Here is a 27020-nt window from a genome sequence, read left to right as displayed (position 1 = left end):
TGGGGGCGCGGGGCCAGGGTCTGCCTGAGGCTTTCCTGGGTCAGCGCGCCCTCCCCTCCTGCGGCTCCACGAGATGTGACTATTCTATCTGCTGGAGAACAGCTGTCCAAGGCCACCCTATGTCCTTCAAGGGGACTCTGAGACACTCTGGGCCGGTGGGACCTTCTGCGTCATCTGGACTTTGCCTCACAGGTGGGCGGGTGGGAGTATTACACACAGGCCAGTTCTCTGACTTAGCAGAAGGGAAACAGTAATCAGAATGTTAAACCCTGGGCTCCTCCCACACCTGTGCTGAGGAAACCAACTGAGTGGGCAATCCTCATGTGTGTACTCATCTATACGCATGTCTGCACACACCTGCACGCACACACACACGCACACACCGGCACACACAGGCCCATACCTGCACACCTGCATGTACACATACATACACACAAACATGGATATGCACTGTGTATGCACACACACAGGCACACACACAGGCACATATGCTTACATTTTTACATGCACACCCGTGCACATGTGGATACACATGCAGATACACAGGCCTGCTCATGTATACACATATACACATACACACATGTATATACACACGCAACCATGCACATGCATGTGTGTACATGTGTACAGTATGTGTGCACATGTGCATATGTGTATACTTGCACACATGCCTGTACATAGGCATATCCCTGCAGGCACGCACATGCACCCGCCTGCATGTCCTCATCTACACACACGTGCACCCGCACGGCATAGCTCTCCCCACATTGCTGGGGAAGACTGAAGAAACATGCTTCCAGCCCTGGGCGTCCTTCCAGTGGAGCCCCCCCCACTTCTCAGCTACTTGCTGATGCTCACCTGTGTTGAGGCAGATCCTGATGGACTGCTGGGGCCAGAAGAGCCTGAAACTCCCTCTCAGGGAAAGCCCCGGAGGGCCTGCCCTGTAGCAGCCCAGGGTGCGGGAAGACCCCGAGCTGGCTCTCTGTGCACTGTATAGAAAGAACTTACTGCAAGCTGGGGCTGAGCCGGGCATTGCATCTCAGGGATGAGTCACGTGCCCTCCCTGCCCAAAGGAGCCCTGGAACAGGGGCTGCTGCAGATGGGGAACCATGGAGGGGCTGCCTGGGGCCTTGGGGGCACAGAGGACGAGGGCCCAAAGGCATGGAGGAAGGACGGGGAGTTGGCGGCAGGAAGCAGGGAAGGGTATCCAGGCAGAAGGAACTGCAGGACAGACACAGGACTGAGGGAGCCAGGAGGGCTGGGTGCACACAGAGTGCGGAGCAGGGGCTGGGGCAGGCCTACAGGGCCTGGGTGCTGTGGAAAGTAGTCGGGCCCCCAGCCAAAGGTCACTGGGGAGCCAGAGGAGGCTTTTGAGCAGAGCGAGGAGGTCAGATGTATGTGGACAGCTCTGAGACCCACAGGAGGTAGGAAGGTGTCAGGACAGAGGTGAGCCAAGTGCTGTGGGGGGGGGGGTGGGTCCCACTCCCAAGGGGGGGGGGGGGGGGGGGTCCTTCCCAGACAGGGGAAAGACCCCTCAGAGAACTGGGGTCCTTGGAGACAGGGGCTTCTGGAGACCCCTCAGAGAACTCGGTACATCCTAGGGATGGGTGGCACACGGGCTGCTGTGTGAGCCCTGGGGAGGGGCAGGTGGCAGGAGCGTGGGGTGGAGGTGGCAGTGCTCTGGCCACAGCCCCGAGGCTGGTGGAGACTCTGGGTTGGGAATGCCCAAGACGGGCAGTCTGGTCTGGTGGGACCTGCAGCACTGCAGCCTCCAGAGCAGGGACTGTGCCCACGTTTCATGGGGTGGTAGGGAGCAAACCTTGAGTTGAATCTTGGTTGGAGCCCAAGGTGGGGTGTGTATTTGTTCTAGGACAAGCACGTGTCAGCTGTGGGGGTGGGTGTGGAGGGCTATCCAGGACATGGCAGTGGCGGGAGTCGGCGCTGTGTGGCCACCTGCCTGGCTGCCGCTACAAAGCAGAGCCCTTGCTGGAGTGCAGGGCCAGACAGGCTGGGGGCGGGGGCAGCCAGGGGAGGCTCGGAGGCTGCTCAAGTCACCCTTCTGCTCCCTGCACCCAGCCAGGGTCTGTGCATCTGATTTAGCAAATCCAGGGTCCCTGTTCAATCTAAGTTTCAGACAACGAATAATTCTTTAGTCTGCATGTATCCTATGTAATACTTGAGACATACTCTGGCAAAAAGAAAAATTAGTTTATCTGAAACTGGCTCGGGGTGTCACCGGCTCCTGCTCCCAGCATTTAGCTGGCTGAGTCCACAGCAGGGCAGTCATTGTCATTGGCTGTCCACAGCCCCTCCTCCCTACGCCAGGCAGTCAGAAGCCCCTCGCAGGTTGGAGTGAACCTGTCCCTCTGCTGAAGCTGGGGCCTTCTCTCATTCAGAAGTGAAGAGGTGCCCCCCAGGGGCTGTGCCAACCCAGGCAGAGGGCGTGCAGCGTGGGACCCGCTGTCAGGCCACTCCCAGATTCTAAGCACGTTAGGGACTCATAGAAGACAGAAAAAGAATCTTCACATCAAAGGCCCTGCCAAACCCTGGCTGGCACGGGAGCCAAGCGGCCGGGCACCTGCTGGGCTGGGCAGGCCCTTCCCGCCCTCCCTCCAATGGAATTCCCCAGAGCCTGGCCCTGCTGCCCTGGCATGGTGCCTGGCAGCTCAGGTGCATCTTGCTGGGATGATAGTGCTTCCGGGACTTGGCAGCCAGGAGCACCTGGAGCCCCCAACAGCTCCCTCAAGGGCGGGTGGGCACCCGGTAATCAGTGGATTAGTTGCTGGGCAAAGAGTCTCTTGGGTTCCGGCTTTGATGGGGCAAAGAAAGAGGATGCCTCTGTGGTCTGGGAGTGCCAGGGGAGGGGAGGGAGGCAAGATGCACCCCTGGGGCTCCCTCCCCAGCCGCCAGGAGAAGGCAGTTCCCCAACAGGCGCTGGTGGGGGGCGTACTGCCATCCTCTCCAAGGGTAGCTGGCTAAGGCTGGACAAGCATTCTGGGCGGCCATGGTGGGGCAACGCTACTGGATGACAGGTCACTCCCCTGAGGGAACTGGGCTCAACACACTCCCCAGCCAACTCTTGGGTGCCCCTCTGTGCTCTTCCCAGCCCTGCAGAACCCGCAAACCTGGCACCTTCTCCAAGCTGCCTAGGCCACTGCCAGCTCCTGTGTCACAGAGAAGACAGAAGTCATAGGGCACAGTTGCCACCTTCCCAGAGCCCTCCCGCCCAGGCTCTGCCCAGCCCCGTCAGGCTGTCCTGGGCAGTGCTGACCACTGGGAGGGGCCCCTTCATGCTGCTCCCTTGGCAGATGTGCAGATGGAGGCTCAGAGAGACACAGCCAGGTCTCATGAGGGTGCTTAGGGGCTCCTGCCTGTTTTTCTAACCACCCCACGGCTGCCTGCCGGGTGCCTGTTCCCAGGGTGGCTCCCACTGCATCCTTGCCCCACAGCACCTCTTGCCCTTCGATCACCATGGAGGCAAGTACACACACGTGTGCCTGAGTGTGCATGTACATGTGTGTTGAGGAGCCATGGGCGGGACCCTCGGGAAGTGTGTGGCACCAAGTCGGGGGCCCAGCTGTGACGAGGGGTCCCTGCTAACATGGTGGCTGCTGCTGTCCTTGTGAGGACCCCACAAGCCGACAGCTACGATCACAGAACCACCAAGCTTTGGAAGCTGCAACACTTTCCGAGGTCTGCAGCAAACTCACTCAGAAGCCAAACCTATTTTGGAGGCCACATTTGGTGACCATGACCGCAGGCCCCACTCCATCAGCTCAGGGAGCAGGACCCTGTGCCTAGACTTCTAGGGACAGAACTCACTCCTCCTTTGGTCCAAGCTGGGAAGGCCCAGTCATTGGAGGCTTGGTCTCTCCCACCTGAAAGAAAGTTCTAGAATTCCTGGTGGGATGGGCAGAAAGACTTTGAGGGCAGGTGGAACAATGGGACATCAAACTGCCTTCCCCAGTGTGGGCAGCCAGCTCCTCACTCATACCTGCCTTTGGGTTGCAAAGTCCTGCCATGCCCACCAACCATTCCTTTGGAGCACTGCACTTAACCTGCAGTGCCCTGGGAATGCCCACCCTGTGTTTCTGGGAGAAAGTGAGCTCTGTGTGCACAGCTCCTCTAACCCCACCTGCACCCCACACCCCCGCAGACCCTCCAGAAGGGCGCCTCTCTACGGTACACACACACTTTCAAAGCATGTCGGCTTCACCCGCTTCAAAGCTCACGTTCATGAAAGACATTGCAAAACTCAAACCAAACAGTAAACAAATTAAGACATCTCTAGGACCTAAAAGGATTTCAACACAATGTGAAAAATGTTGGCAAAACATGAAAGTGGGCTTTGTGAGTTTTGAGGAATTACTGAGCTGTGAAAATGAGGCTCAGGCCGGGTGGAGAGGAAGCCCATCTATGTGTGCGTGGTCCCAGCGCCTGCCCAGGGCCCTCCTGTGGCGCGAGCAGGACCTGGGCCATGGCGGTGCCCCCAGCAACCAGGTCCCCATTCCTGGAGTTCTGGTCTGCTTGGGGGAGCTGCAGCTGTGCTTCCTTCTGTCCGCTGTGGTCCTGCTCCAGCCCCTGCTCTTCTCTGATGTTTCTTTCAGGCAGATGTCACCCACCCCTTGGGACTTCTCCCCGGGTCGCTAGCCCAGACCCTCCCCTTGGCTCAGATGGTTCCATTTCTGCCCCTTCGCTGCTGGCCCCCTTCTGAGGATGCCCGTGTGTCTCCAGGACCACTGCTCCAGTCCTTGGTGTAGATCAAAGCTGCCCTTCACATGCGGCCTGAAAATGTAGACGGGCCGTCTTCCGGGCTGGGCTGCCACCTCCACCGCCTCACCCGCGACAGAAGCCCTGAGTTTTTCAGTAACCACGTTCCACAAACACCTCCCGACTGCCTTCCAGAACACACAAAGATCAACAAAGCTCAGAATCCAGTCCCGACATCATGTCATGAAGAGCAGGTAGTCCATCAAAGGGATGGGCCCCATGAGTGAAGGGTTGAGACCCCACCATGGTGTGAGGCGTTCCAGGCACTCCCATCACGGCCCGAACCAGGCTGCAGGCTCCATCCCCACGGGGCAGGCACGGAGGAGGGGATTCACGTGGACGCAGGGACACCTGTGGACGCCCTGGCTCAGCCACTTACTGCTGCGTGTTTGTGGCCAGGTCCCCGAACCTGAGCCTCAGTTTCCACACCTGTGAGATGGGTGTGAGGTAGAATTGCCAACCAGCTGAGGATGTGCAGTCACAGACCACCTTCCAGAAATCTCCAAAAGGCTTTCCAAAACAGGAAGACGAGGAAGGCTGCCATCAGCAGGAATTCCAGGGCTTCCAGAATGAGGCTGTCAGGAGTGAAGGGAGCCATGCTCCACACACAGGGCAGGGGCCAGGGCTGCCAGGTCTTGTTTATCTGGGAGCACCAGGCTGCCTGCCTGCACCTGGTCTGGGCACCCGAAGGCAGAGCTGCTCCTGCTTAGGGTCTGTGGCAACTGTCCCCCTCAGTGGGTGCTGCTGGGGGCTCTTCTGATTCCTGGTGGGCGGCTTCTGGCTTCGCCTCTTCACCCACGGTGTAGGGTGTGGGATGGAGATGCAGGGCCTCTGCCCTCCTTCCCCTCTCCCCGCTCCCCCAAGCAGCCTGGGTTGTACCTCCACTAATAAACACCAACATCCGTGCCCAGTGTTGGACCCAGACAGATTCCCCTGGGTTCGGCCATGGGGCGATTCTCTGAGTGACACATCATGATCAGCTTCGTGTGGTCCTGACCTTATGGTAATGTTAGCCCCCAGAGCTAGGGGCCGGGCTATGGCACCACCCACCCAGGCGATTTCTGTCAAGATGATTGACTGCCGTGCCATCCCTGGGTGCCAGGTAAACATTCTCCTTTCATGCTTAAAATCACAGCACGGGTTCACCTGCTTCGTACTTGGACCTGTGATCTGTGTATGCTTCTTTTCAACAAGTTTCTAGTTGTCCCCTCCTGGGTCTGGCCCTACACTCCTTCCCTCCTTCCCAGAGGAAGAAAACACACCAGCTCTGCAGGCGACAACGCTCCCAGCTCTCCCATCTTCCCATCCCAGGAGCCCCTCGATCCTGCTCCCTGGGGCTGTCAGTCCCGTCCCACCTCAGTGGCTGCTGCACAGGAAGATCGTCCTGGCCCGGCCCCGTGTCTCTGCCTTCCTCATCTCCTGCAGTCTGTGTATCTGTCACTCTTTCAGCGCGCCATCCCTGGACACACTTTGTGCTCCGTGGGCTCCACAGCCCCCAAAGCCCCTCTTATGCCCTCGCTGACCCCAGAACATCTGGGCTGGCTTCTCTCTAGGACAGGCACCAGTTCTCATTCCAGAACTTTCCTTATGGTCATCTTTGGGTGGAGCCACCACTTTAGTTCTGATTTCCTGCATCTGGTTGAGTACCCGGGCTTGTCAGTGCACCCCAGGGACACCGCCTCGTCCAGGGCTCCCACATGTCTCAGACTGACGGCCAGACTGGGTCATATGACCAGCACTAGCCAATGAGCTGTGAGGACACGGGAGCACAGGGAGAGCTAGGCTGAGTCGTGTGACTGGCACTAGCCAATAAGCTGTAAGCACACGCGAGCCCAGGCCCACCTAGGCTGGGTCATATGACCAGCACTAGCCAATGAGCTGTGAGGACATGTGAGCACAGGCCCACCTAGGCTGGGTCATATTACCAGCACTAGCCAATGAGCTGTGAGGACACATGAGCACAGGTCCAGCTAGGCTGGGTCATGTGACCAGCACTAGCCAATGAGCTGTGAGGACACATGAGCACAGGTCCAGCTAGGCTGGGTCATGTGACTGGCCCTAGCCAATGGGTTGTGAGCACAGAATCAGGTCGGCCGCTTCCTGCTGCTTCCCACTGTGTGTGCTTCAAGGGGTAGCCGACACAGGACAGGAAACCTTGTCTGACTTGATATGAGAACTAACCCAATGTGGCAGGAAGCCACGGACATGTGGGACCTGTGCATGGCAGCGGCCAGCGGCCTTGTTCTGCGGGGGCGCTGCGTCCATCACTCGCCTTCAGAACACTGAGCCCTCCTGCCTCCTGATATCCAGGGCTGCCGGTGGGAAATCCCAGGCTGCGCGGCTCCTGTGTGCTTCGAAGGTAACTTTCCTTTGCTCTCGCCCTCCTTGGTCTCAGCGCCCCTTCAGTCTGATGAGATCTGGGAGGTTTTCTTCAAGGCTTTCTCTGAAAGCCTTTTTGGTTAGCCAGATATAGACTCTCCGGGGTTGATTCTGTCTCTTTTCATTCTACATTGTAGAAGATCGTCTTAACTTTATTTCAGTCATGTTAATGAATGTCTTCTTTTAATGCCAGCAATTGCATTTTTAATGTCCAAGCTCTCTGTCTCATTAGTAGCATTCTTTTTATTTCATAAGTGCAGTATCTTCTTGAATACTTCTGAAGACAATTGTAACTTTAAAAAATTCCTTTCTGTTTCTAGAGCTAGCTCAGTTTCTTTCAGCCTATCTTTATTTTCTTTAGCCTGACTCCTGCAGTTTTCAGGATTTTTGTCAAACATCCAGAGACCCTTAGCTGGAGAGGATGGCATGGGTGACATGCGCAGCTGGCCAGGTACGCTCTGGGGCACTTAAGCACCTTGGTGAAGTATCATGAAGAAGACGCTGTAAATTGGACTTGGTGTTATCACAGGAGCTTTAGGATTATGGTGTTGGTAGATCTAGGATGATAATCTCCAAAATGCACTCTCCAACCCACTGCAGGGATCCTTTCTTTTGTCACCTCACTTTGTGATTTAGAATGCAGGGCCCCCAGGACAGCAGCTTCTCCGTGGCTCAACAGCTGTTAGGAGACCTTGCCTAGTTGATGAGAAAGTCACTTGTGGTGCCTTTCCATCCAGGGTGCGCGACTCTGCTCTCAAGACCCCCTGGAGGCCTGCTCCCCCTTCCCCAGCTCATCCGTTAGATGCTTGGAAGTGACTGCCTATGCCTCCTTTCAGGATAAAGCCTCAAGCCCTGCAATTGTTCCTTGTGTGATAACGTTTCAAATCCCTTCGTGGTTCTGGCAAAGCTCCTCGAACATGCTCCAATGTGTGGGGCTCTGCATGTGTGAGCCTGGAGCCAGCAGGGCGCACGTTCATGTTAGGGCACCAGTGTGATTCCGATGACACGTGACTGGTGTGGAGCCCCGGGTATTTCCACGGGAACTGCTGTGGGCCGGATCACCTGTGCTCTGCAGCTGCGCCCAGGTCCACAAGCCACCCTTTCTTTGCTGCTCGATGTCACCATTTGCCTTTTTTTTTTTTTTTTTTTGAGATGGAGTCTCACTCTGTCGCCCAGGCTGGAGTGCAGTGGTGTGATCGCCGCTCATTGCAAGCTCCGCCTCCCAGGTTCACGCCATTCTCCTGCCTCAGCCTCCCGAGTAGCTGGGACTACAGTCACTCGCCACCACGCCCAGCTAATTTTTTTATATTTTTAGTAGAGACGGGGTTTCACCGTGTTAGTCAGGATCGTCTTGATCTCCTGACCTCATGATCCGCCCTCCTTGGGCTCCCGAAGTGTTGGGATTACAGGCGTGAACCGCTGCGCCCAGCCCACCATTTGCCTTTTTAGCCACTGTACCCGCGTGTCGAGGCCTCCTTGGGAATCCCAATTTCCAGCCCATATCATGGTCTTGGCCCCGGCTTGCAGCTGCTTTCACATCTCAAACCTCACCAGCCTAGTCCGACTCCAGGTCAATGACTACTGGTCAGAGGGGGCGTCCCTGCTGAGCCCTGTGGCCACACTAACCCATGACTGAAGGCTCCTGAACCCTTCTTCAGGTCAGCTGTCTGCACACCAGCATGTGGCCACCAGCCCAGGACACCCTTGTAGTTTCCCAGAGTCTTAGCAGCATGCACGTTGCGGTGAGAGCACTGCGCAGGGAGCAGTAAGACAAGGAACTTGTGCTCAGCTCTGTCCTGTGCCACATCAAACCAAGCAACAGGCCACATTGCTTGGCTTGATCCCAGTTCTGCCACGGGCAGAGCCCTCCACTGCTCTGAGCCTCTGTGTCCTTGTGGGTAACAGAGACCAGTGGCAGCAAGCCCTCTCAAGGTCCTGTAAGGGTGACGTGGGAGGATGTGGGCAGAGCTCTTGGCACAGGCGCTCTACAAAGTCGAGGCTAAGCCAGTGTGAGCTGCTGCCACCGTCTACCTCCTGAGGCTGTTACTAAGGCCAGTGGCTAGAAGGAATCTGGCTCACCCCCAACCCTAGTGCACTGAGCCTCACTCTGCCCCCGTGCCAGGAGGCTCATCCCGCCTCTTCCTGGATCCCAGGCACGCTCATCTGTTCCATCCACAGCACTAGCAAGCTCGAGGTGTGTTCCTTCTGGCACTGCTGGCTCCTCACCTGGGTACCTGCAGCTCATCTGGGCGGCCACAGCAGCCTCCCAATGGCTCACTCCCTCCCAGCCACCGACCAGTCATTATCGTGCAGCCCTGTCAACCCCATGAGGGCAGGCTTCATGTTTCACTTGCAGCCTGTGGCTCTGGATGGTGACCCTGCTGCCTACTCCCAGCCCCGCTGCCCTGCAGGTCCTTTCCCACTTTCCCAGCCCTCACTTCCTCCTGGTGAGGCCTGGGAAAGTGGGGGGTGTGCTCGCTGATGTCTGCTCTCCTCGTGCCTTGAACATCCACGTAAAACTGCCCTTCCCCACTGGACCATGAGTGCCCGAAGGGTGGGGCTGTGGCCACCTGGATGACGCTGTGCTGCAGCCTGCCGGTTGGCTGAGCACGGGGCAGCCCCAGTGCAATTCTCTGCACATTAACACGTGTGGGTGGCTGGTCCCTGTGAGCCGCGGCTCATGGTCCGGCCCCTGCGGGCTTCTCAAGGTGGTCACACTCCCGGTTTCCTAAGCTGCTCTCACTCCTGCCGGGTGGAGGGGCTCCAGGAACCTGTGATCGCTGAACTCCATTTTCCTCCCTTCTGTTTGGAAGCTCATTCCCATGTACTACCTGCAGGCTTGCCCTAATGAGATGTATGTATGGAATGTTATGTATGGAATGTATGGAATGTTCCAGAATGCCTTCAATCATTTCAGCCGTAAAGCCCCACCCACCACATGCACAACCTCTTGTCTAATGCAGGGGTAGCTTGGCAAGGCCTGACTGCTGTCGCTGTGTTTCCAGACTCCCTGATGGGGGCAAGGGGTCCGGGCATCAGCATCCGCTATGGCTCTGCCCCTGTACCAGCCTCACTGGGATGTGGCATGAGGGCAGCTCATGTGGCAAGAGTGGCCTGGGTTAGTCTCACTGCCTCGGGTGCAGAAGGCCCTGAGAACATTTCTGCAGTGGAATGAGTCGCCAGGTCAGGGGGCACAGAAGATTCCGGAAGGACACGAGGGAGGTGTTGTCTTATGAGAGGCTTGCTTCTAGCAAACAGTGGGAGTGCTGTCACCGGCACTACAAAGCCCCCAAGCTGCCCCCTCGGAGAACTGCAACTCACATAGAGGCTAAGCCCGAGGTGGGAGATGTGCCCCCACTTGTCCCATACCCCGCACCTCTGCTCCGGTCACAGTCCTATGCACACTTGCTGGGAGCAGGCAGCACGCTGTCCCCGCCCCTGGAGGTGGAACCAGCTGAGGGACTCTTGAGGCTTGGAGGGGAACGCCACATGCTGCCCCGACCAGGCCCCCACACTGGCCTGGGTCAGAGCCAAGCTGCCCAGCTGCCCCCAGGCCAGGGCCCTGACACCCATACAGACTCAGATTAGACCGCGGGAGCTTCCGAGGGGACGAAGGGCCTGTTCTGAGCCTGGGGACTGCTTTATGGAGAACACCACACCAGGGTGGGGCAGAGCCAGGGTGCACCTCCTGCCTCATTTCCGGGCGCCTGGACTGTCCCTGGGCACACAGAGGCTGCCAGGCAAGAAGGGCTCAGACGCCAGGCAAAAAGCCTGTGCCATCCAGAGGGGCAGGCCCTGCCTGGGTTTTGGGGTCACGGGTGCAGAACAGCACTAGGTTTGGCTCTCGGTGGACCCCCAGCGCACATCACCTGTCCTGCAGGTACACGTGGCAGACGCAGTGGCCAGCGATGGAGAGGCGGGGCTCATGCCGGGGGCCTTACCGGGAAGGACTGGAAGAGCTGGAAGGAGCCCAGGAGCCGGATGTAGAGGTGCGAGTGCACCTTTGTGGAGGTGCCGTTGAAGGTGTTGGCCACCACCAGGAACGAGTAGGGCCCCACACTGAAGAACTCCCAGTCGTAGGCGCCAGAGGTGGCAATGGTCTGGTTGGCCTCGAAGAGCCGGGTTGCCGGGTTCCACTTGTAGATGACGCTGTCGATGTTGTGGTTGTCGCCTGGAACCAAAGGACTGTGCTGGGGGCAGGGAGGCAGATTCCACAGCCCCATGGTAGCCCTGACATAGCCAGAGCCCAGTCCAAGTCCCTGCCCTGAGGACCACAGGCCCACGAGGGCAAGGCCAGCTGTTGGGGACATCCCTTCTTACCTTTAGCCTCTCACCCTCAGCCCCTTTCGCCCTTGGGACAGGTGTACATCCCCAGGACCTTCCCGTGTCCTGGAGGTGGGGCCCACTGTGTCCTGGCCCCACCGCCCATGGCTCCTCAGCGTCCCCACAGGCCAGGCCTTCCCACACACTGCCACCTCTGCCTGGAGGCTCCTCCCTCTCCACTGTGGAGCTCCCCCATTGGGTGGGTTGTGGGCTCAGGGGAGTGCAGAGCTGTGGAGCCTGGGCAGGGTTGGGTCTGGGGGTCCTGCAGGTGGGGAGATGCCCTCAGACCTGGGCCGGCTCCTGGAGCTACAGGATGGCAGGTACTTGTGGTGGCCACTCAGGGCATTGTCCTGGCCTGGAAAGCAGGTGTCCCAGTGCCTCCCAGGCCGGTGCTCCTCACTGTCTCTGCTGGCACAAGGGAGGACAGCTGCCTGTCCTCAGGAAACAAGGCCATGGAGGCCATCCAGATCCCATGTCCTCGGCAGCTGTCCTCCATTGCACACCTGGCCAGGCCAGCTACCAGGCCAGCATCGCTGCCATGGGCCTGGGCCCATACCCAACATCTGCCCTCCCTGTGCTGGTCAGACCTTTCCTGCGGGGAGATTGCTTAATCAGTCAGTCATGGAGGTAGTCAGTCAGTCACTTGTCAGTCAGTCAGTTATTACAGTTGGTCAGTCAGATAGTCATCAGTCAGTCAGTCACTGAGATAGGTAGTCAAGTAGTCAGGTAGTTGGTCAGTCAGTCGGGTAGTCAGTCGGTCAGTCAGTCAGTCAGCCAGCCAGCCAGCCAGCCAGCCAGCCAGTTAGTCAGTGAGGTAGTCAGTCAGCCAGTCAGTTAATTTGTCAGTCAGATGGGTAGTTGGTCAGTCAGTTGGGTAGTCAGTCAGCCAGCCAGCCAGCCAATTAGTCAGTGAGGTATTTAGCCAGTCAGTCAGTCAGTCAGTCAGGTAGTTAGTCAGTGAGGTGGTCGGTCAGTTGTATCAGTCAGTCAGGTAGTTGGTCAGTCAGTTAGGTAGTTAATAAGTCAGGTAGTCAGGTAGTCAGTCAGTCAGGTAGTTAGTAAGGTAATCAGTCAGCCAGGCAGTTAGTTCGGTAGTCAGTCAGTCAGGTAGGCAGTCAGTCATCAGTCAGTCAGTCAGTGAGGTAGTCAGTTAAGTCAGTGAGATGGTCAGTCAGTAAGTCAGTCAGTTAGGTAGTCAGTCATCAGGTAGTTAATCAGTCAGGTAGTCAGTCATCAGTCAGTCAGTGAGTGAGGTAGTCAGTTGTCAGGTAGTCATTAGTCAGCCAATCAGATAGTCAGGTAGTTAGTCAGTCAGTCAGATAGTCAGGTAGTCAGTCACTCAGTCAGTCAGCCAGTCAGTGAGGTAGGTAGTTAGTCAGTGAGGTAGTCAGTCAGTCAGTTTGTTAGTCAGTCAAGTAATTAGGTAGTCAGCCAGTCAGTTCAGTGGTTAGTCAGGCAGTCGGTCAGTCATCAGTCAGGTTGTTAATCAGGTAGTTGGTCAGTCAGTCCGTCAGTCAGTCAGTTAGTCAGTGAGGTAGTCAGTCAGTTCGGTAGTTAGGTAGTCAGCCAGTCATCAGTCAGGTAGTTAATCAGTCAGGTAGTTAATTATCAGTCAGGTAGTCAGTCTGTCAGTTGTCAGGTAGTCAGTCAGTCATCAGTCAGTCAGGTAGTTAGGCAGTCAGTAAGTAAGGTAGTCAGGTAGTCAGGTAGTTGGTCAGTCAGTTAGGTAGTTGGTGAGGTAGTCAGTCAGCTAGTCAAGTAGTTAGGTAGTCAGTCAGTCAGACAGGTAGTTAGGCAGGTAGTCACTGTCAGTCAGTCAATCAGTCAGTGAGGTAGTCCATCAGTCAGCCAGGCGGCCAGCCAGTCAGGTAGTCAACTAATCATTCAGTCAGTCAGACAGGTAGTCAGTCAGTCAGATAGTAAGTCAGTTAATGAGTCAGCCAGTCAGGGAGTTAGGTAATCAGTTAGTCGGAGAGTCAAGTAATTAGTCAGGTAGTCAGTCAGTCAGTCAGTCAGTGAGGTAGTCACTCAGTGAGTCAGTTAGCCAATCAGGTAGTTAGGTAATCTGTCAGTCATACAGTCAGGTAGTTAGGTAGTCAGCCAGGTAGTTAGGCAGTCAATCAGTCAGACAAGTAGTCAGTAAGGTAATTAGTCAGTGATGTAGTCAGGTAGTCAGTCAGTCAGTCAGTCAGGTAGTTAGCCAGTTAGTCATGTAATTAGTCATGTAGTCAGTCATCAGTTAGGTAGTTAGTCATCAGTTAGTCAGTTAGGTAATTAGCTAGTCAGTCAGTCAGCTAGTCAGTCAGTCAGGTAGTTAGGTAATCAGTCAGTGAGACAGTCAGTCAGTCAGTCAGTAAGGTAGTCAGGTAATTAGTAGTCAGAGAGTCAGGTAGTCATTCAGATAGTCAATCAGACAGGTAGTCAGTCAGTCAATCAGTCAGTGAGGTAGTCAGCCAGTAGTTAGTCAGCCAGCCAGTCTGGTAGTTAGATAGTCAGTCAGATAGTCATTCAGGTAGTCAGTCGGTCAGTCAGTCAGTCACTCTTTGAGGCAGTCAGTCAGTCAGTCAGTCAGTGAGACAGTCAGTCATTCAGGTGGTCAGTCAGTCAGCCAGTCAGGTAGTTAGTCAGATAATCAGTCAGTCAGGCAGTTAGCTCGTCAGCTAGTTAGTCATTCAGGTTGTCAGTCAGTCAGCCAATCAGGTATCAGTCAGGTAGTCAGTCAGTCAGAGAGTCAGGTAGTCAGTCAGTAAGGTAGTCAGTCAGTCAGTCTGTGATGTAGTCAGTCATTCAGGTAGTCAATCAGTCAGTCAGGTAGTTAGTCATGTAGTTAGTCAAGTAGTCAAGCAGTCAGGTAATTAGTCAATCAGTCATCAGTTAGGTAATTAGGTAGTCAGGTAGTCAGTCAGTGAGTCAGGTAGTTAGTCAGCTAGTCAGTCAGGTAGTCAGTCAATCAGTTAGTTGTTTTCAGACAAGGAGGGAGGATGGCAGGCATTCTGTGCTGGGAGTCAGTCTGGCAGTCCATGTTTCTAGGGTGGCTCTGCTGTGGGCAGGTGCCCCAGGGACAACCAGTAGATATCCGTCCCTCAGACAGTGAGGAATAGTCCAGAATGCATGTTCACCCTGTGCTGTGTGCGGCTTATTGATTTTTAATAAGATACATATTCACCCTGCATGCAAATCTTGCTCTGCCCCTGGAATGGTTGCCTCTGAGTATAAAGGCCACACCTGCCCTACCTTCCCGGTGGTTGGCCACCGCCAGGAAGTGCTCCCCATCCACCTCGAAGGCCTCCCAGTCTCGGGCGCTGTGTGTGGCAATGCTCTGATATGGGGTAAACTTCAGCTTTCTGTGGCTCCATTTGTAAATGACAGAGAACTCCTGACCCTTTTCATCTGGTTCAAAATTAGCCACTGCCAGGAAGATCTGAAAGAGAGTAAACCAGGACCACGTGGTTCTGCTTGGGTCGGTGCCAGGGGCCTGGTGCTGAAGGCTTCTGAACATCAGCATCTCTCTCCAGATCCACGGCTGCTACGTGGTGCAGGGACAGAGGACCGAGGCCCCCGCATTACAGGTCATCATGGTGGGATGGGCGCAGAGCTGGTCATTACATTCATCAAGACCCTTGAAAATGTCCATATTCTTTACCCAATATTTCCACTTCTATTGCTATCTGAAGGCAAAAAACACAAAAGCCAAAATTCCCAAATTCAGGAAAAGCTTCATGCACAAAAATGTTCTTCATAACCCAGATGACCAGAAAAAACTTGTCACAACCTGTTCTCCCGTGTTACAGGTGTGATCACCACGCAAAGCTGTGTCAGGGCAATGTGTGTAAAACATGAACATGGCGCAGTGTGCCCAGGGCTCATAGTGCAGCTGCGTGAACATACAGAATGAAGGGCAAGGTGCATGGTTCATGGACAATGTGCTTGGAGGCAAGGACACGACATGAACCTACATACTCGCTTGGATGATGGAACGAAATATTTTCCCCTTTGCTTTTTGGAATTTTCCAATTTTTCTTTGATGCAAAGTTTTTCTTTATAATAAAAAATTAAAACCTTATGATGTCATCAATCAAAAAAAAATAGTTATGGTTATTCACCCGCCATACTGGATGCAAACGCAGCCTGCATGAGGGTGACTATAAGCCACAAGAGAGCAGTTTCTATCTGCTGTGCTCACTGCTTTAGCCGTGTGTCCAGACAGGGCCTAGTGGGTGTGCTTGGCACATTGTAGTCCAGCGAGTGACTATTTGGGGGCAGTCAGGAGGTGCTGTCTCCAGGACATGGCTGCGTGGAGTCCAGGGAGTGGACGGAGCTGGGAAGAGGAAACCCCGTCCTTCCCATTGTGATGTCAACCATCTCCCAGACACACCACCTCGACCCTCTGCCCAGAGCAGCCCTGACAGGAAGGTGGCTGCCAGCCTGCGAGGTCCCACCCGTGGTTCCCCTGAACCTGGCCTCAGCCTTGCGTGTGGACATCACGTGTCCTCGACATTTGAGGAAAGGAAGGATCAGGAATGTCCATCTTCTAATGTCTTTCTGAAATGATTTGTGGGTTCTTGACCAGCTCATGTAAACACTCTCAACAGGTTTTAAATGTAGTGATAAGGGGTCTATGTAGAACCGGATGGCATCTGGGAAATGGTCTGGTCTTCCATTTTGTGGGAGCTGAGCAGACTGTCTCAAAGTCACATCCTGGATTTAGGGTGGTGGGCTAATGTGTGTGACTCTGTGAGCCTTTTACCACCTGAACGAGGTGTTGACACCATGAGAAACTCCTTTACCTGCAGAATCAGTGTAGGGGCCCCGCCCGTGACTCGGGGCTTTCCAAGTGAAAGGGGATGGAGGAAGTCACCGAACACAGACTTGCCTTTTTCCCGATGGTGAAATGCCTCCAGGCCTGTGCTTGGTGCGTGGGGATGTTCTGATAGGAGACGAACTTCCCTTCCGTCCACTTGTAGACTGCGGATGTGGCTTTGCGGTTGGCTGTGGCCACGAAAAGCCCCACCTGGGGGATGCGGAACACCTCGATGCCCAGGGTCTCTGAGTTGGTGAACAAGTTCTGATGCTCCTCCACGTAGTCCAGTCTTTCTTTGGCTTGTGATAGAAACATTGTGACTCGGTTAAGACTTCTGAGAACGGAAAGCGAGAGTAATCCTCGCGGGAGCACGATCCCCAAGCCCCAAGCCACAAGCCACGACTCCTGCGCCTCGGCCTCGGGCATCAGTTTTCACATTTCACTCTCACAGGAAAGGCCTGTCAAAGGGAGGCCGCTCACTGCTGCCAGGGGCTTGTGATCTGTGCAGCCCCCAGTGATACCGACAGGATGACGCTTACACATCGTGGCCTTGTTAAAAGGCTCACTGCTTCTGTGGCAAGTTGTGCCCTTGATAATGTGAAAGAGAGTTAGCAGCTCACACATGCGCTAGGCGGAACCCGTGCCCGTTTCTCACGGGTAACCCGTCTGGAGCATCTGTCGTCACCTCCACTCACCTCCCCAGCAGCGGGAACAGACTGCTGAGAAGGCTCGCTGTAAAAATAACCTTTCAGGCTCTTCATCTCCTTGGATTTCATCTCTGATCTAGCGGACAGGGAGGGTGTGGGCAGAGGCGGCGGCCAGGCCACCCTACCAGGGAGGCTGCAGGGAGGCAGGCATCGTCTTCCCATAGATTGGGAAGAGGTACCAAGTGATGCCCAGCCCTGTCAGCCCATGTGCCATGCCCTGGAGGTTCACATTTCCAAATGAGATGCACAGGCTCGAGGCTCCTGGTGGGGCGGTTTCCTGTCCTGAGTGATGCCTGCCCTGAGGAGGGCCCGTGGCTGGGAGTCCTGCGGCTCTAGGGAGGGCAGTGTCCTGGCTTGCTGGCCATCCTGGCCGCCCCTTGCTTTGGGGGTCAGTACTGACGCTGCCTGTCACTCTCAGAAGTGCCCCAGCCTGACGGCCAAGCCTGAGGTCATTCACAGGTGGCTGAGGTGCCCCCTTTCCTAGCCTCCACTCCCAGTCATGCTGTGCCAGAGTGGCCCTGCATGCCGATGCCCCGGGTGCAGGGCTGCCTCACCTGCTAACACGGAGACCCACTCGTTGCCAACACACAGGTACAGCCCCTTCCGGCTAGCATCAAACCAGAACTGGGCGTCTTCCATCTCGGTACACGGTGGCCGGGGTCCCAGCGTCACTCGAATGTTGGTTTCTGAGGGGAAGACCAGGAAGATGAGTATCTAGCAAGCCAGTGCCCCCCAAGGAAGACAACGCAGGAGGAGGCCCCAAACCAGGCTGCCCTGCCTCAGCCTCTGCAAGCGGGCCTGGAAGGGTCCCTGCAGGCACCTTGGCACAAGCCTGCCACATCGCAGGTGGGGAAGTGAGAACCTGGCCTACTGATGATGAAGGACATCGTGATGCCCCCTATATGGTCAGCCCACCCTCTGTCCACTCTGGAAGGCATAGCTTTCCATCCCATTGAGACGGAAAAGCCCTGTTCCTCTGGGAGTCCTCAGCGATTGCACATGGTGCGGTCTCCTCTCGGGAGGGAGTCCCTGTTGACACTGGTGTATCTTAACTACGGCTTGGCTTGGATCTGTGACAGTTTGATCCCATCACTTCCAGTAGTCACACCCCACTGTGGGTCCTAATTCTGCCACCTCTTGACTCTACGTGGGACATCTGTGCACCTGCCAGCCGGTGCTGGCCTGTGGTGTGACACAGTATACCATGCAGCCCGGATGTGTTGGAGGTGGGGGCTCCCCTACCTGGTAACAACTAACCCTGAGGCTCGGGGGCCCGGCTGTTCTCCACCTCGCTGTCTCTTGGGGTGGCCGCTGAGCAGTGGGGATGTGGCGGGGAGGGGCATTTCAGATTCTCCATGGCGGGAGTGTGGTTTAAATAAATACAGTCACCCTTGTAACTTCACACAAGAGAAAGCCAAGTGGGGAGGCCCTCTGGGCCAGGGGGATTGTGGAAGACGTGAGTGTAGGGCCAGAGTGGGCCCGACTGGGGCGTGCTGGTCTAGATAATGGTGGGACAGAGGTGGGGTAGGGAGAAATGGCCCAAACGCTGTCCTTGGGGGGTAAAAGGGGATGAGGGATGTCAGATAGCTCTGGACAAAGACTTTCTAAAGTAAGTTAGGCCTGCTGTCTGCCTGGGTTCCCCAGGAAGGGGCTGGATGGCTGTCATGGGAGTGCTTGGAGGGGAGGGCAGGATGACAATGGCCTGTCTGATGGTGCCGCCTGCCTTCCTGGGGGTGGGCCCCAAGCATCTCCCTGGCCATTGTGACCGCTGCCCCCAGTGGCAGTGACGAGAGGGGCAAGCACATGGTGGGGGGTGCTGAGAGCTGAGCCCTGAGTTCCTGCCTGGTGTGAGACCAGGGCTCTCGCGTCTGCCTTTGGTGCGGGGGCCGGCGGCCCCCCTACTAACCGTAGGGATATTTTAGCACCTCGTTATCTTCTGGCTTCCCCGTGAGAGCCTGCAGGACCCGTGGGATGGACAGCACTGCCAGCGGGGCATTCCTGCTGGGACACAGCCTTGGGGTGGCGTCTGAGCCGGGCAGCAGGACCAGCTGCCTCACCAGGCCCTGCGGAGAGAGGGACAGTTCCTTCAGGCCCACGCTGCTGGGGAGGGACCCGCTGAGGAGGGGACCACTGGGCTTGGCCCATCCAGACCCCGGAGGAGGGTGGGGTGGATGGAATCTAACCTTTTGCAGAGGTAAGTGGGAAGAATTTACATGATGGTTACTGAGGAGGCCGTGGGAGCAATGGTGAAGAATTGCCCCCCCTTCCGAGGGAACTCACAGAAGGGTTTGTGTGAACCTGGAGTGACTGGCTACTCTGCTCATCCAATAGCCCATCCACCCATCTGTTCATCCATGCATTCATCCATCCATCTGTCCATCCATCCATCCATCCATCCATCCACTCATTCACCCACCACTCATCCATCCATTCCTCCATCCACCCATCCATTCATCCATCCATCCATCCAACCCATTCACCCACCACTCATCCATCCATTCCTCCATCCACCCATCTGTTCATTCATGCATTCATCCATCCATCTGTCCATTCATCCATCCATCCACCCATTCACCCACCACTCATCCATCCACCCCTCCATCCACCCATCCATTCATCCATCCGTCCATCCATCCATCCATCCACCCATTCACCCACCACTCATCCATCCATTCCTCCATCCACCCATCCATTCATCCATCCATCTGTCCATCCATCCATCCATCCATCCATCCATCCACCCATTCACCCACCACTCATCCATCCACCCCTCCATCCACCCATCCATTCACCCATCCATTCATCCGTCCATTTAGCCATCCATCCATCCAACCCATTCATCCATCACTCATTCATTCATCCCTCCATTCACCCATCCATTCATCTTTCTCTCCATCTGTTCATCTCTCCACCCATTCATCCACCCATCCATCCATCTATCCATCCATCCATCCATCCATCCATCCATCCATCCATCCATCCATCGTCCATCCCTCCATCTGCCCATCCACTCATCCATCTGTCCAAACATGCATCAATAAATATTCAGAGCATCTGCTATGTGCCAGGCATGGCTCTAGCCACCGGACTCAGCAGGGAACAAAGACCTCTAGCCTCATCGAGTGAGGTCCCTGCTCACACGTGAGTGGAGACACAGGCACTGAGCAGACACACAGCTGGCCTGAGAGCAGTCAGCACTACTGAGGAAAGACAGCTCCAGGGAACGGGCTGCAGGGCAGAGTGTGGGCATTGGCTCAGTGTGGTGGGGGCAGCCTGAAGAGGACCGTTGGGCAGGGACCCAAGACCATGAGGGAAGAGGGTGCCAGGAGGAAACAGCGGTGTGAAGGCGCTGTGGCAGAGACTCCACACACGCTGTGCCTTCTTTTCCCAGTTAGCACATTCAAGGATCTGTTTAGAGCAGTAAGACAACCGGCCTGGGGCAGTTCCATCCCACAGCACGGGTGTTGGGAGGGCAGCCCCTCCATACTCACCGTGAACAGGCCTTTGGCTCTCCTCCGGCTGCCGACGAAGAATCGGGCTCCTCTCACCGACAGGGTGGCCGGGAAGGGCACATCGGCCATTCTGAAAATATCAGAGGACAGTGTTAGGGCCACAGGAGAGTGGTCACACCAGTTTACTCACAGAAGGAGCGGGAATGAGCCCCTCACTAAGCAGCGTGCACCGTGCCGTGGCTGCCACACAAAGGACGGCACACGGCTGATCGCCTGCACAGCTCTGGAGGCCAGTAGCCTGGATCAAGCTGGGGCAGGGTTTCTCCGAAGGCTCCAGAGGAGGACGCTTCCTCGACTCATCAGCTTCCGGTGGCTCCAGGTGCTCCCCGTGACCTGTGGCCATGTCACTCTGGTCTCTACCTCTCCCCTTATCTGTCTCCTGGTAAGGGTCCTAGTCGCACTGAAGCAGGGCCTGCCTCACTCCAGGATGACCTCAGCTTGACTTGATGACTTCAAAGACCCTGTTTCCAGGTAAGGTCACGTTCATGGGTGCTGCGTGGACATGAATTCTGGGGGGCACTTCACCCCAGGGCCAGGGCCTTCTGCAGAAGTGTGTGGTGACATGCTTAGTGGTTCTTCTCCATCTCACGGTGAATGTGCCATGGCTTCAACCTGTACAGGGTCCTCCGGCCCACTCACCCTCCCTCCACTGAGCTCCTGCACCATCACCCGGCCTGGGGTGCTGGGACACATGGCTTCAGGGCAGGAGGAGGCTGGTGACCCACGAGGGTGTCAGGAGCAGGCGGTCTTGATGAGTGAGTGGAGGCTGAACACCGGAGATGGAGCAAGGTGGGTGGCCACTGGGGGACGGCGTGGCTAGAGCTTCTGGGCAGAGGAGCAGGGGTGCCTTCGGGCTTGCCTCCCCCGCCCACGCTGCCACTGTCTCTTGTAAAACGTCTGCTCCTTCCAGTCTTTGCCATCTGGCTGCAGCTGGCCATGGTAAACTCAGCTCCTGCCCTGCTGTCCCAGAAGGCCCCGTCCTCTGCACACAGCTTGGCCTCTGCTAGGGTCCAGGCTTCTGGCCCCTGAAGCCCTGGCCTGTACCCTCCATGGCAACCTGCCAAGGGCTTAAGTTCTTCCGTGGCCACAATCGGCTCCAGGCCTGTGACTCCTCATGTCCCACCATCTCCCCCAGGAAGTCCACTTTTAAAACATTCGGGGAACATTCCTAATCATTATGCTTTCCACCCTAATTTCTTCCTTTCTCCTGAGGAGGCAGGTGAATGTCTGTGCAGGCCTCAGGCGCTGCCACTGCATCATTCCTAGCTGCTGTGGCAAAGCCAGAGTCAGGCGGCGTTGATGTCCAGCCAGAAGGCCTTTCTTTACAGGGTGGGAAGCCGCTGCCAGGCCAGGTTGTCTTCCGCCCGCCTGGCACCTCCCTGGGAGACTCTCAGCTCTCGGGACCTGAGAACTCATCACCCTCCTGAGGGCCCGAATGAATTTGGGGTAGGGTGGGAGAGAGGCTATGATAAAAGTGTGTTTAAACTAGCTGCATAATAAAAATACTTACAAGTTTCGTAACAAAACAGAAGATCCTACCTTTGAAAGTAATATTTGAAGGCTGGGCGCGGTGGCTCAAGCCTGTAATCCCAGCACTTTGGGAGGCCGAGATGGGCGGATCACAAGGTCAGGAGATCAAGACCATCCTGGCTAACCCAGTGAAACCCCGTCTCTACAAAAAAAAAAAAAAAAAAAAAAAAAAAATCTAGCCAGGCGAGGTGGCGGGCGCCTGTAGTCCCAGCTACTCGGGAGGCTGAGGCAGGAGAATGGCGTAAACCCAGGAGGCAGAGCTTGTAGTGAGCTGAGATCCGGCCACTGCACTCCAGCCTGGGCGGCAGAGCGAGACTCCATCTCAAAAAAAAAAAAAAAAGTAATATATGAAATAATACTTTACTATTTAATAGATTTAATATAAACTGGATCATTTGCAATTAAAAAGACAGAAGCGCAGTCCTACTCCACAGTGGTAGATCCTGACATTGGTAACCAACTGGCTGAGCTATGGGGACTGAGGGCTCCTGTCCAGGGGACCTACTGTCAGGCCACAGAAACCAGGTGACGTCAAAAACGAGAAACAAACTAGGCTTCCAAAAGCCCCCATTGTGTCCAAGGCTTCAAAGGATAATCTTGTACTCATTTGGAGTTTTTGTCAATATTTGCTCCCGGCCGGGCGCGGTGGCTCAAGCCTGTAATCCTAGCACTTTGGGAGGCCGAGACGGGCGGATCACGAGGTCAGGAGATCGAGACCATCCTGGCTAACACGGTGAAACCCCGTCTCTACTAAAAATACAAGAAAATTAGCCAGGCGAGGTGGCAGGCGCCTGTAGTCCCAGCTACTCGGGAGGCTAAGGCAGGAGAATGGCGTGAACCCGCGGGGGTGGAGCTTGCAGTGAGCCGAGATCGCGGCACTGCACTCCAGCTTGGGGCACAGAGCAAGACTCCGTCTCAAAAAAAAAAAAAAAAAATATATTTGCTCCCTCGTCTGCGAGGAACCTGCCATGTGGAGTCGAAGCCAGGCCTGGGCCTCCAGCCTGGAGGTTGGGGAAGGAGTTACTCCGACTTCCTGCGGCTGCCTGTTGTGATGTTAACACCCTCCCCACAGTGCTGGTCCCCTGCCAAGTCCCCTGAGCTACTTGTAGAAAAGGAGTGTGCTTGGTGTGATCGTCCTTACCTGGTTCTAAGCCGCTGAGTCTGATGTGCAGCGGGTTTTGTGTTTAAGACATGGAGAAACATTAAAATCTGGGTTTTGACAGCAGTGTGCTTCATAAACTCTCCCTGGATTCCCTTTCCAGCCCGAATCCAGGGCATCACTCACCACCTGCTCTCGCCAATGCCCACTCTGCCCACAGATGGTGAGCCTGCCTCGCCCCATGCAGCCCTTCAGAGGTTGGCAGGGAGCATGACCTGACCTCCCATGGTCAGCCCCTGCCTCATGAAAGGCTCCTGCTCCCTGGGCGGCTCCTGCCCCGTGGATGGCTCCTGCCCTGTGGACGGCTCCTGCCCCGTGGGCGGCTCCTGCCCCGTGGATGGCTCCTGCCCCTCCGCCCTGTGACTCCTGGCCCTGGTCGGCTCCTGCAGGCATTGCCCGGTGAGCATGGCTGAAGGACGCCCGGCCTGGCAGGACTCTGTGGGCCGCAGGTGCACCCTCCCCGGGTGGGTACCTACATGTCCACCGGGAGGCCGCAGTCCGTGGTGAGGGAGAAGATGCCTGCAGACACAGCCAGGACCAGCGTGTGCCAGCGACTGTCCACCAGGGCCGGGCTGCGGAAGGACACTCGGGTCTGCCAGGCGCCGGCCGTGTCCTCGCGAAGGAACAGGAAGTGCAGCTGGGCAGGCGAGAACCGCAGGCCCAGCAGCAGCAGGTCGCTCTCCTCCGCCACCACCGTCAGCAGGTACTCGTTCCTCTGCGGAGACAGGGCCAGACTCAGGACGGGACGGGGGTAGGGGTCGGGCACGGGGGCGGGGCAGATGGGAAGGGCAGAGGTGATGAGCACAGGTGGTGAAAGGAGAAGGGGCTGACTGGAGGGGCGGGGCGAGGCGAGGGGGTACGGTGGATGGGAAGGGCAGGGCAGATAGGGGCACTCTAATTGGCCCTCTAATAGGGACGGATGGGGTTGATGGAGGGCTAGGGTTGGTGCGAGGGGTGGGGCTGGTGCGAGGAGTAGGGCTAGTGTGGGGTGGGGCTGGTGTGAGGGGTTGTGGCTGGTGTGAGGGGTTGTGGCTAGTGTGAGGGGGTGGGGCTAGTGTGAGGGGGTGGGGCTGGTGTGAAGGGGTGGGGTAGGTGTGACGGGGTGGGTGGGTGTGTGAGGGGGTATAGCTGATATTTGAGAGAGTGGGGCTGGTGTGTGAGGGGTGGGGCTGGTATGTGAGAGGGTGGAGCTGGTGTGAGGGGTGGGACTGCTGTGAGGGGGTGGGACTGGTGTGAGGGGGTGGGGCTGGTGTATGAGGGGGTGGAGCTGGTGTGTGAGGGGCGGGGCTAGTGTGAGGGGTGGGGTGGGTGTGAAAGGGTGCGTGTGTGAAGGGCAGGGCTGTTGTGAGGGGGTGGGGTAGGTGTGGGGGGTTGGGTGTGCGTGAGGGGCGTGGCTGGTGTGTGAGAGGGTGGAGATGGTGTGAGGGGGTGGGGCTGGTGTGTGAGGGGGATTTGGCTGATATGTGAGAGGGTGGGGCTTGTGTGTGAGCCATGAGGCTGGTATGTGAGAGGGTGGAGCTGGTGTGGGATGGGTGGAGCTGGTGTGAGGGGGTGGGGCTGGTGTGAGTGGGTGGGGCTGGTGTGAGGAGGTGGAGCTGGTGTGGGATGGGTAGAGCTGGTGTGAGGGGGTGGGGCTGGTGTGTGAGCCGTGAGGCTGGTGTGAGGAGGTGGAGCTGGTGTGGGATGGGTGGAGCTGGTGTGAGGGGGTGGGGTTGGTGTGAGGGGGCGGGACTGGTGTGTGAGCCGTGAGGCTGGTATGTGAGAGGGTGGAGCTGGTTTGGGATGGGTAGAGCTGGTGTGAGGGGGCGGGACTGGTGTGTGAGCCATGAGGCTGGTATGTGAGAGGGTGGAGCTGGTGTGGGATGGGTAGAGCTGGTGTGAGGAGGTGGAGCTGGTGTGGGATGGGTGGAGCTGGTGTGAGGGGGTGGGGCTGGGTGGGGGTGGGGTGGTGTGAGCTGTGAGGCTGGTATGTGAGAGGGTGGAGCTGGTGTGTGAGGGGTGGAGCTGGTGTGAGGGGGTGGGGCTGGTGTGAGGGGGGTGGGGCCGGTGTGTGAGGGGGTGGAGCTGGTATGGGATGGGTGGAGCTGGTGTGAGGGGGTGGGGCTGGTGTGAGGGGGTGGGGCTGGTGTGTGAGCTGTGAGTGCTGTGAGGCTGGTATGTGAGAGGGTGGAGCTGGTGTGTGAGGGGTGGAGCTGGTGTGAGGGGGTGGGGCTGGTGTGAGGGGGGTGGGGCTGGTGTGAGGGGGTGGGGCTGGTGTGAGGGGGCGGGACTGGTGTGTGAGGGGTGGGGGTGGTATGTGACAGGGCTGATGTGTGAGAGGTGGGGCTGCTGGGCCAGGGGCAAGGCTGGTGCCAGGGAGTAGGGACTGGCTTAGTCAGGAGCACGGGTCCATGGTAGAACCAAAGGCACCCCCACACACTAGGATGGCTAATGCCCAAAGAACAGAATGTGTTATGCTGGCGACAATGTGGAGAAACGGGAACTATTGTGCACTGTTGGTGGGAAACTAAAATTGTACAGCCACTGTGGAAAACAGTGGCTCAAAAAGTTATAAACAGAATGACCAAATGATTCAGCAATTCCACTTCTGGGTCCATTCTCAAAAGAATTGAAAGAGATGCTTGTACACCCATGTTCATAGCAGCTTTACTCACAGTTGCCAAAAGGTAGAAGCAACACAAGTGTCCATGAACAGATGCATGGGTAAACACAATGAGGTCCATCCACACAGTGGAGTATCAGTCAGCCATAAAGAGGGAAGGAAATGCTGACACACACTACAACATGGATGAACCCTGGGGATGTTCCGCTTATATGAGGTCACTAGACTGGTCAGATTCACAGAGACAAAAGGTAGAATGGTGGGTGCTGGGGCTGGGGGGTGATGGGGAGTGAGTGTTTAATGGGTGTGGAGTTTCAGTGTTGGGAGACAAAGAAGTTCTGGAGATGAATGGTGGTGATGGCTGCACAACAACATGAATGTCCTGAATGCCACTGACTGTATCCCTAAAAATAGTTTCGATGGTAAATTTTATGTTATGTGTATTTTACCACAGTTGAAAAACAAGAATGAATACAAATGCAGTGTCCACCAAGACCTCAGAGCTTTTTGGCTTCCTTTCCAATTTGGGTTATGTGAAATGAAGTACTTGATTATACTTATTTGCAATTTAGATTCCATTAACTCCTAGCCTAACACAATTAAAGAATTGAAAGTGATTAAGCCTGAAAGGTAAAGCAGGTGTGAAAACAGAGAGTATACAGTCATGTGAGGCCAGACCATGTTTCACCGACCGTGCACAGCACAGGGGATGGTGGTCCTGTAAGATTATAACACTGACTTCTTACTGTATCTTGTCTGTGTTTAGAAACACAAATACACTGTTTGTACACTGCGACTGCCTGCAGTATTCACACTGTAGCGTGCTGTAAGGTTTGCAGCTAGGAGCCGTAGAACCTTGGTGTGCAGCATGTGCACCATATGTGTGCACCATACAGCCTAGGTGTGTAGTGGGCTGCACCGTCTAGGTTTATGTAAATACACTCGGTGATGTTCACACGATGACAAAATCGCATAAAAAATGCATTCCTCAAAACGTAATCCCGTCATTAAGCAACACATGACTGCATATATATTTTTAGCAAGTCTTTGTCCATGTAAAATTGGAAGCCATATTCTAGGCAGCCACTTTTCTAAAGAAGCCAATCACCGCCTATGGTCTGCTTTTTTTTTTTTTTTTTTTGAGACAGAGTCTTGCTGTGTCACCCAGGCTGGAGTGCAGTGGCGCAATCTCAGCTCACTGCAAGCTCCCCCTCCTGGGTTCAAGCGATTCTCCTGC

The 27020-nt window shown here is 56.0% G+C and overlaps 2 protein-coding genes across 2 annotated transcripts in view; both read right to left on the bottom strand.

Moving 5' to 3' along the window:
* CFAP410 (cilia and flagella associated protein 410) overlaps positions 1-27020 on the bottom strand; it is a 413721-nt gene that overhangs the window by 164181 nt on the left and 222520 nt on the right. The window lies entirely within an intron of this gene.
* The window catches only part of TSPEAR (thrombospondin type laminin G domain and EAR repeats), a 227537-nt gene that overhangs the window by 12257 nt on the left and 188260 nt on the right, over positions 1-27020 (bottom strand). Inside the window, exons 3-9 of the mRNA XM_050784539.1 lie at positions 23658-23896; positions 20472-20562; positions 18887-19043; positions 17535-17666; positions 16346-16572; positions 14707-14893; positions 11091-11320 (exon numbers count right to left, since the gene is read on the bottom strand). Coding sequence (XP_050640496.1) covers positions 11091-11320; positions 14707-14893; positions 16346-16572; positions 17535-17666; positions 18887-19043; positions 20472-20562; positions 23658-23896 — 1263 coding nt within the window. The remainder of the gene's footprint in view (positions 1-11090; positions 11321-14706; positions 14894-16345; positions 16573-17534; positions 17667-18886; positions 19044-20471; positions 20563-23657; positions 23897-27020) is intronic.

Source organism: Macaca thibetana, chromosome 3 (genome assembly GCF_024542745.1).
Source record: "Macaca thibetana thibetana isolate TM-01 chromosome 3, ASM2454274v1, whole genome shotgun sequence".
Lineage (NCBI taxonomy): Eukaryota > Metazoa > Chordata > Mammalia > Primates > Cercopithecidae > Macaca > Macaca thibetana.
This window is presented reverse-complemented; position numbering and strand designations above follow the sequence as displayed.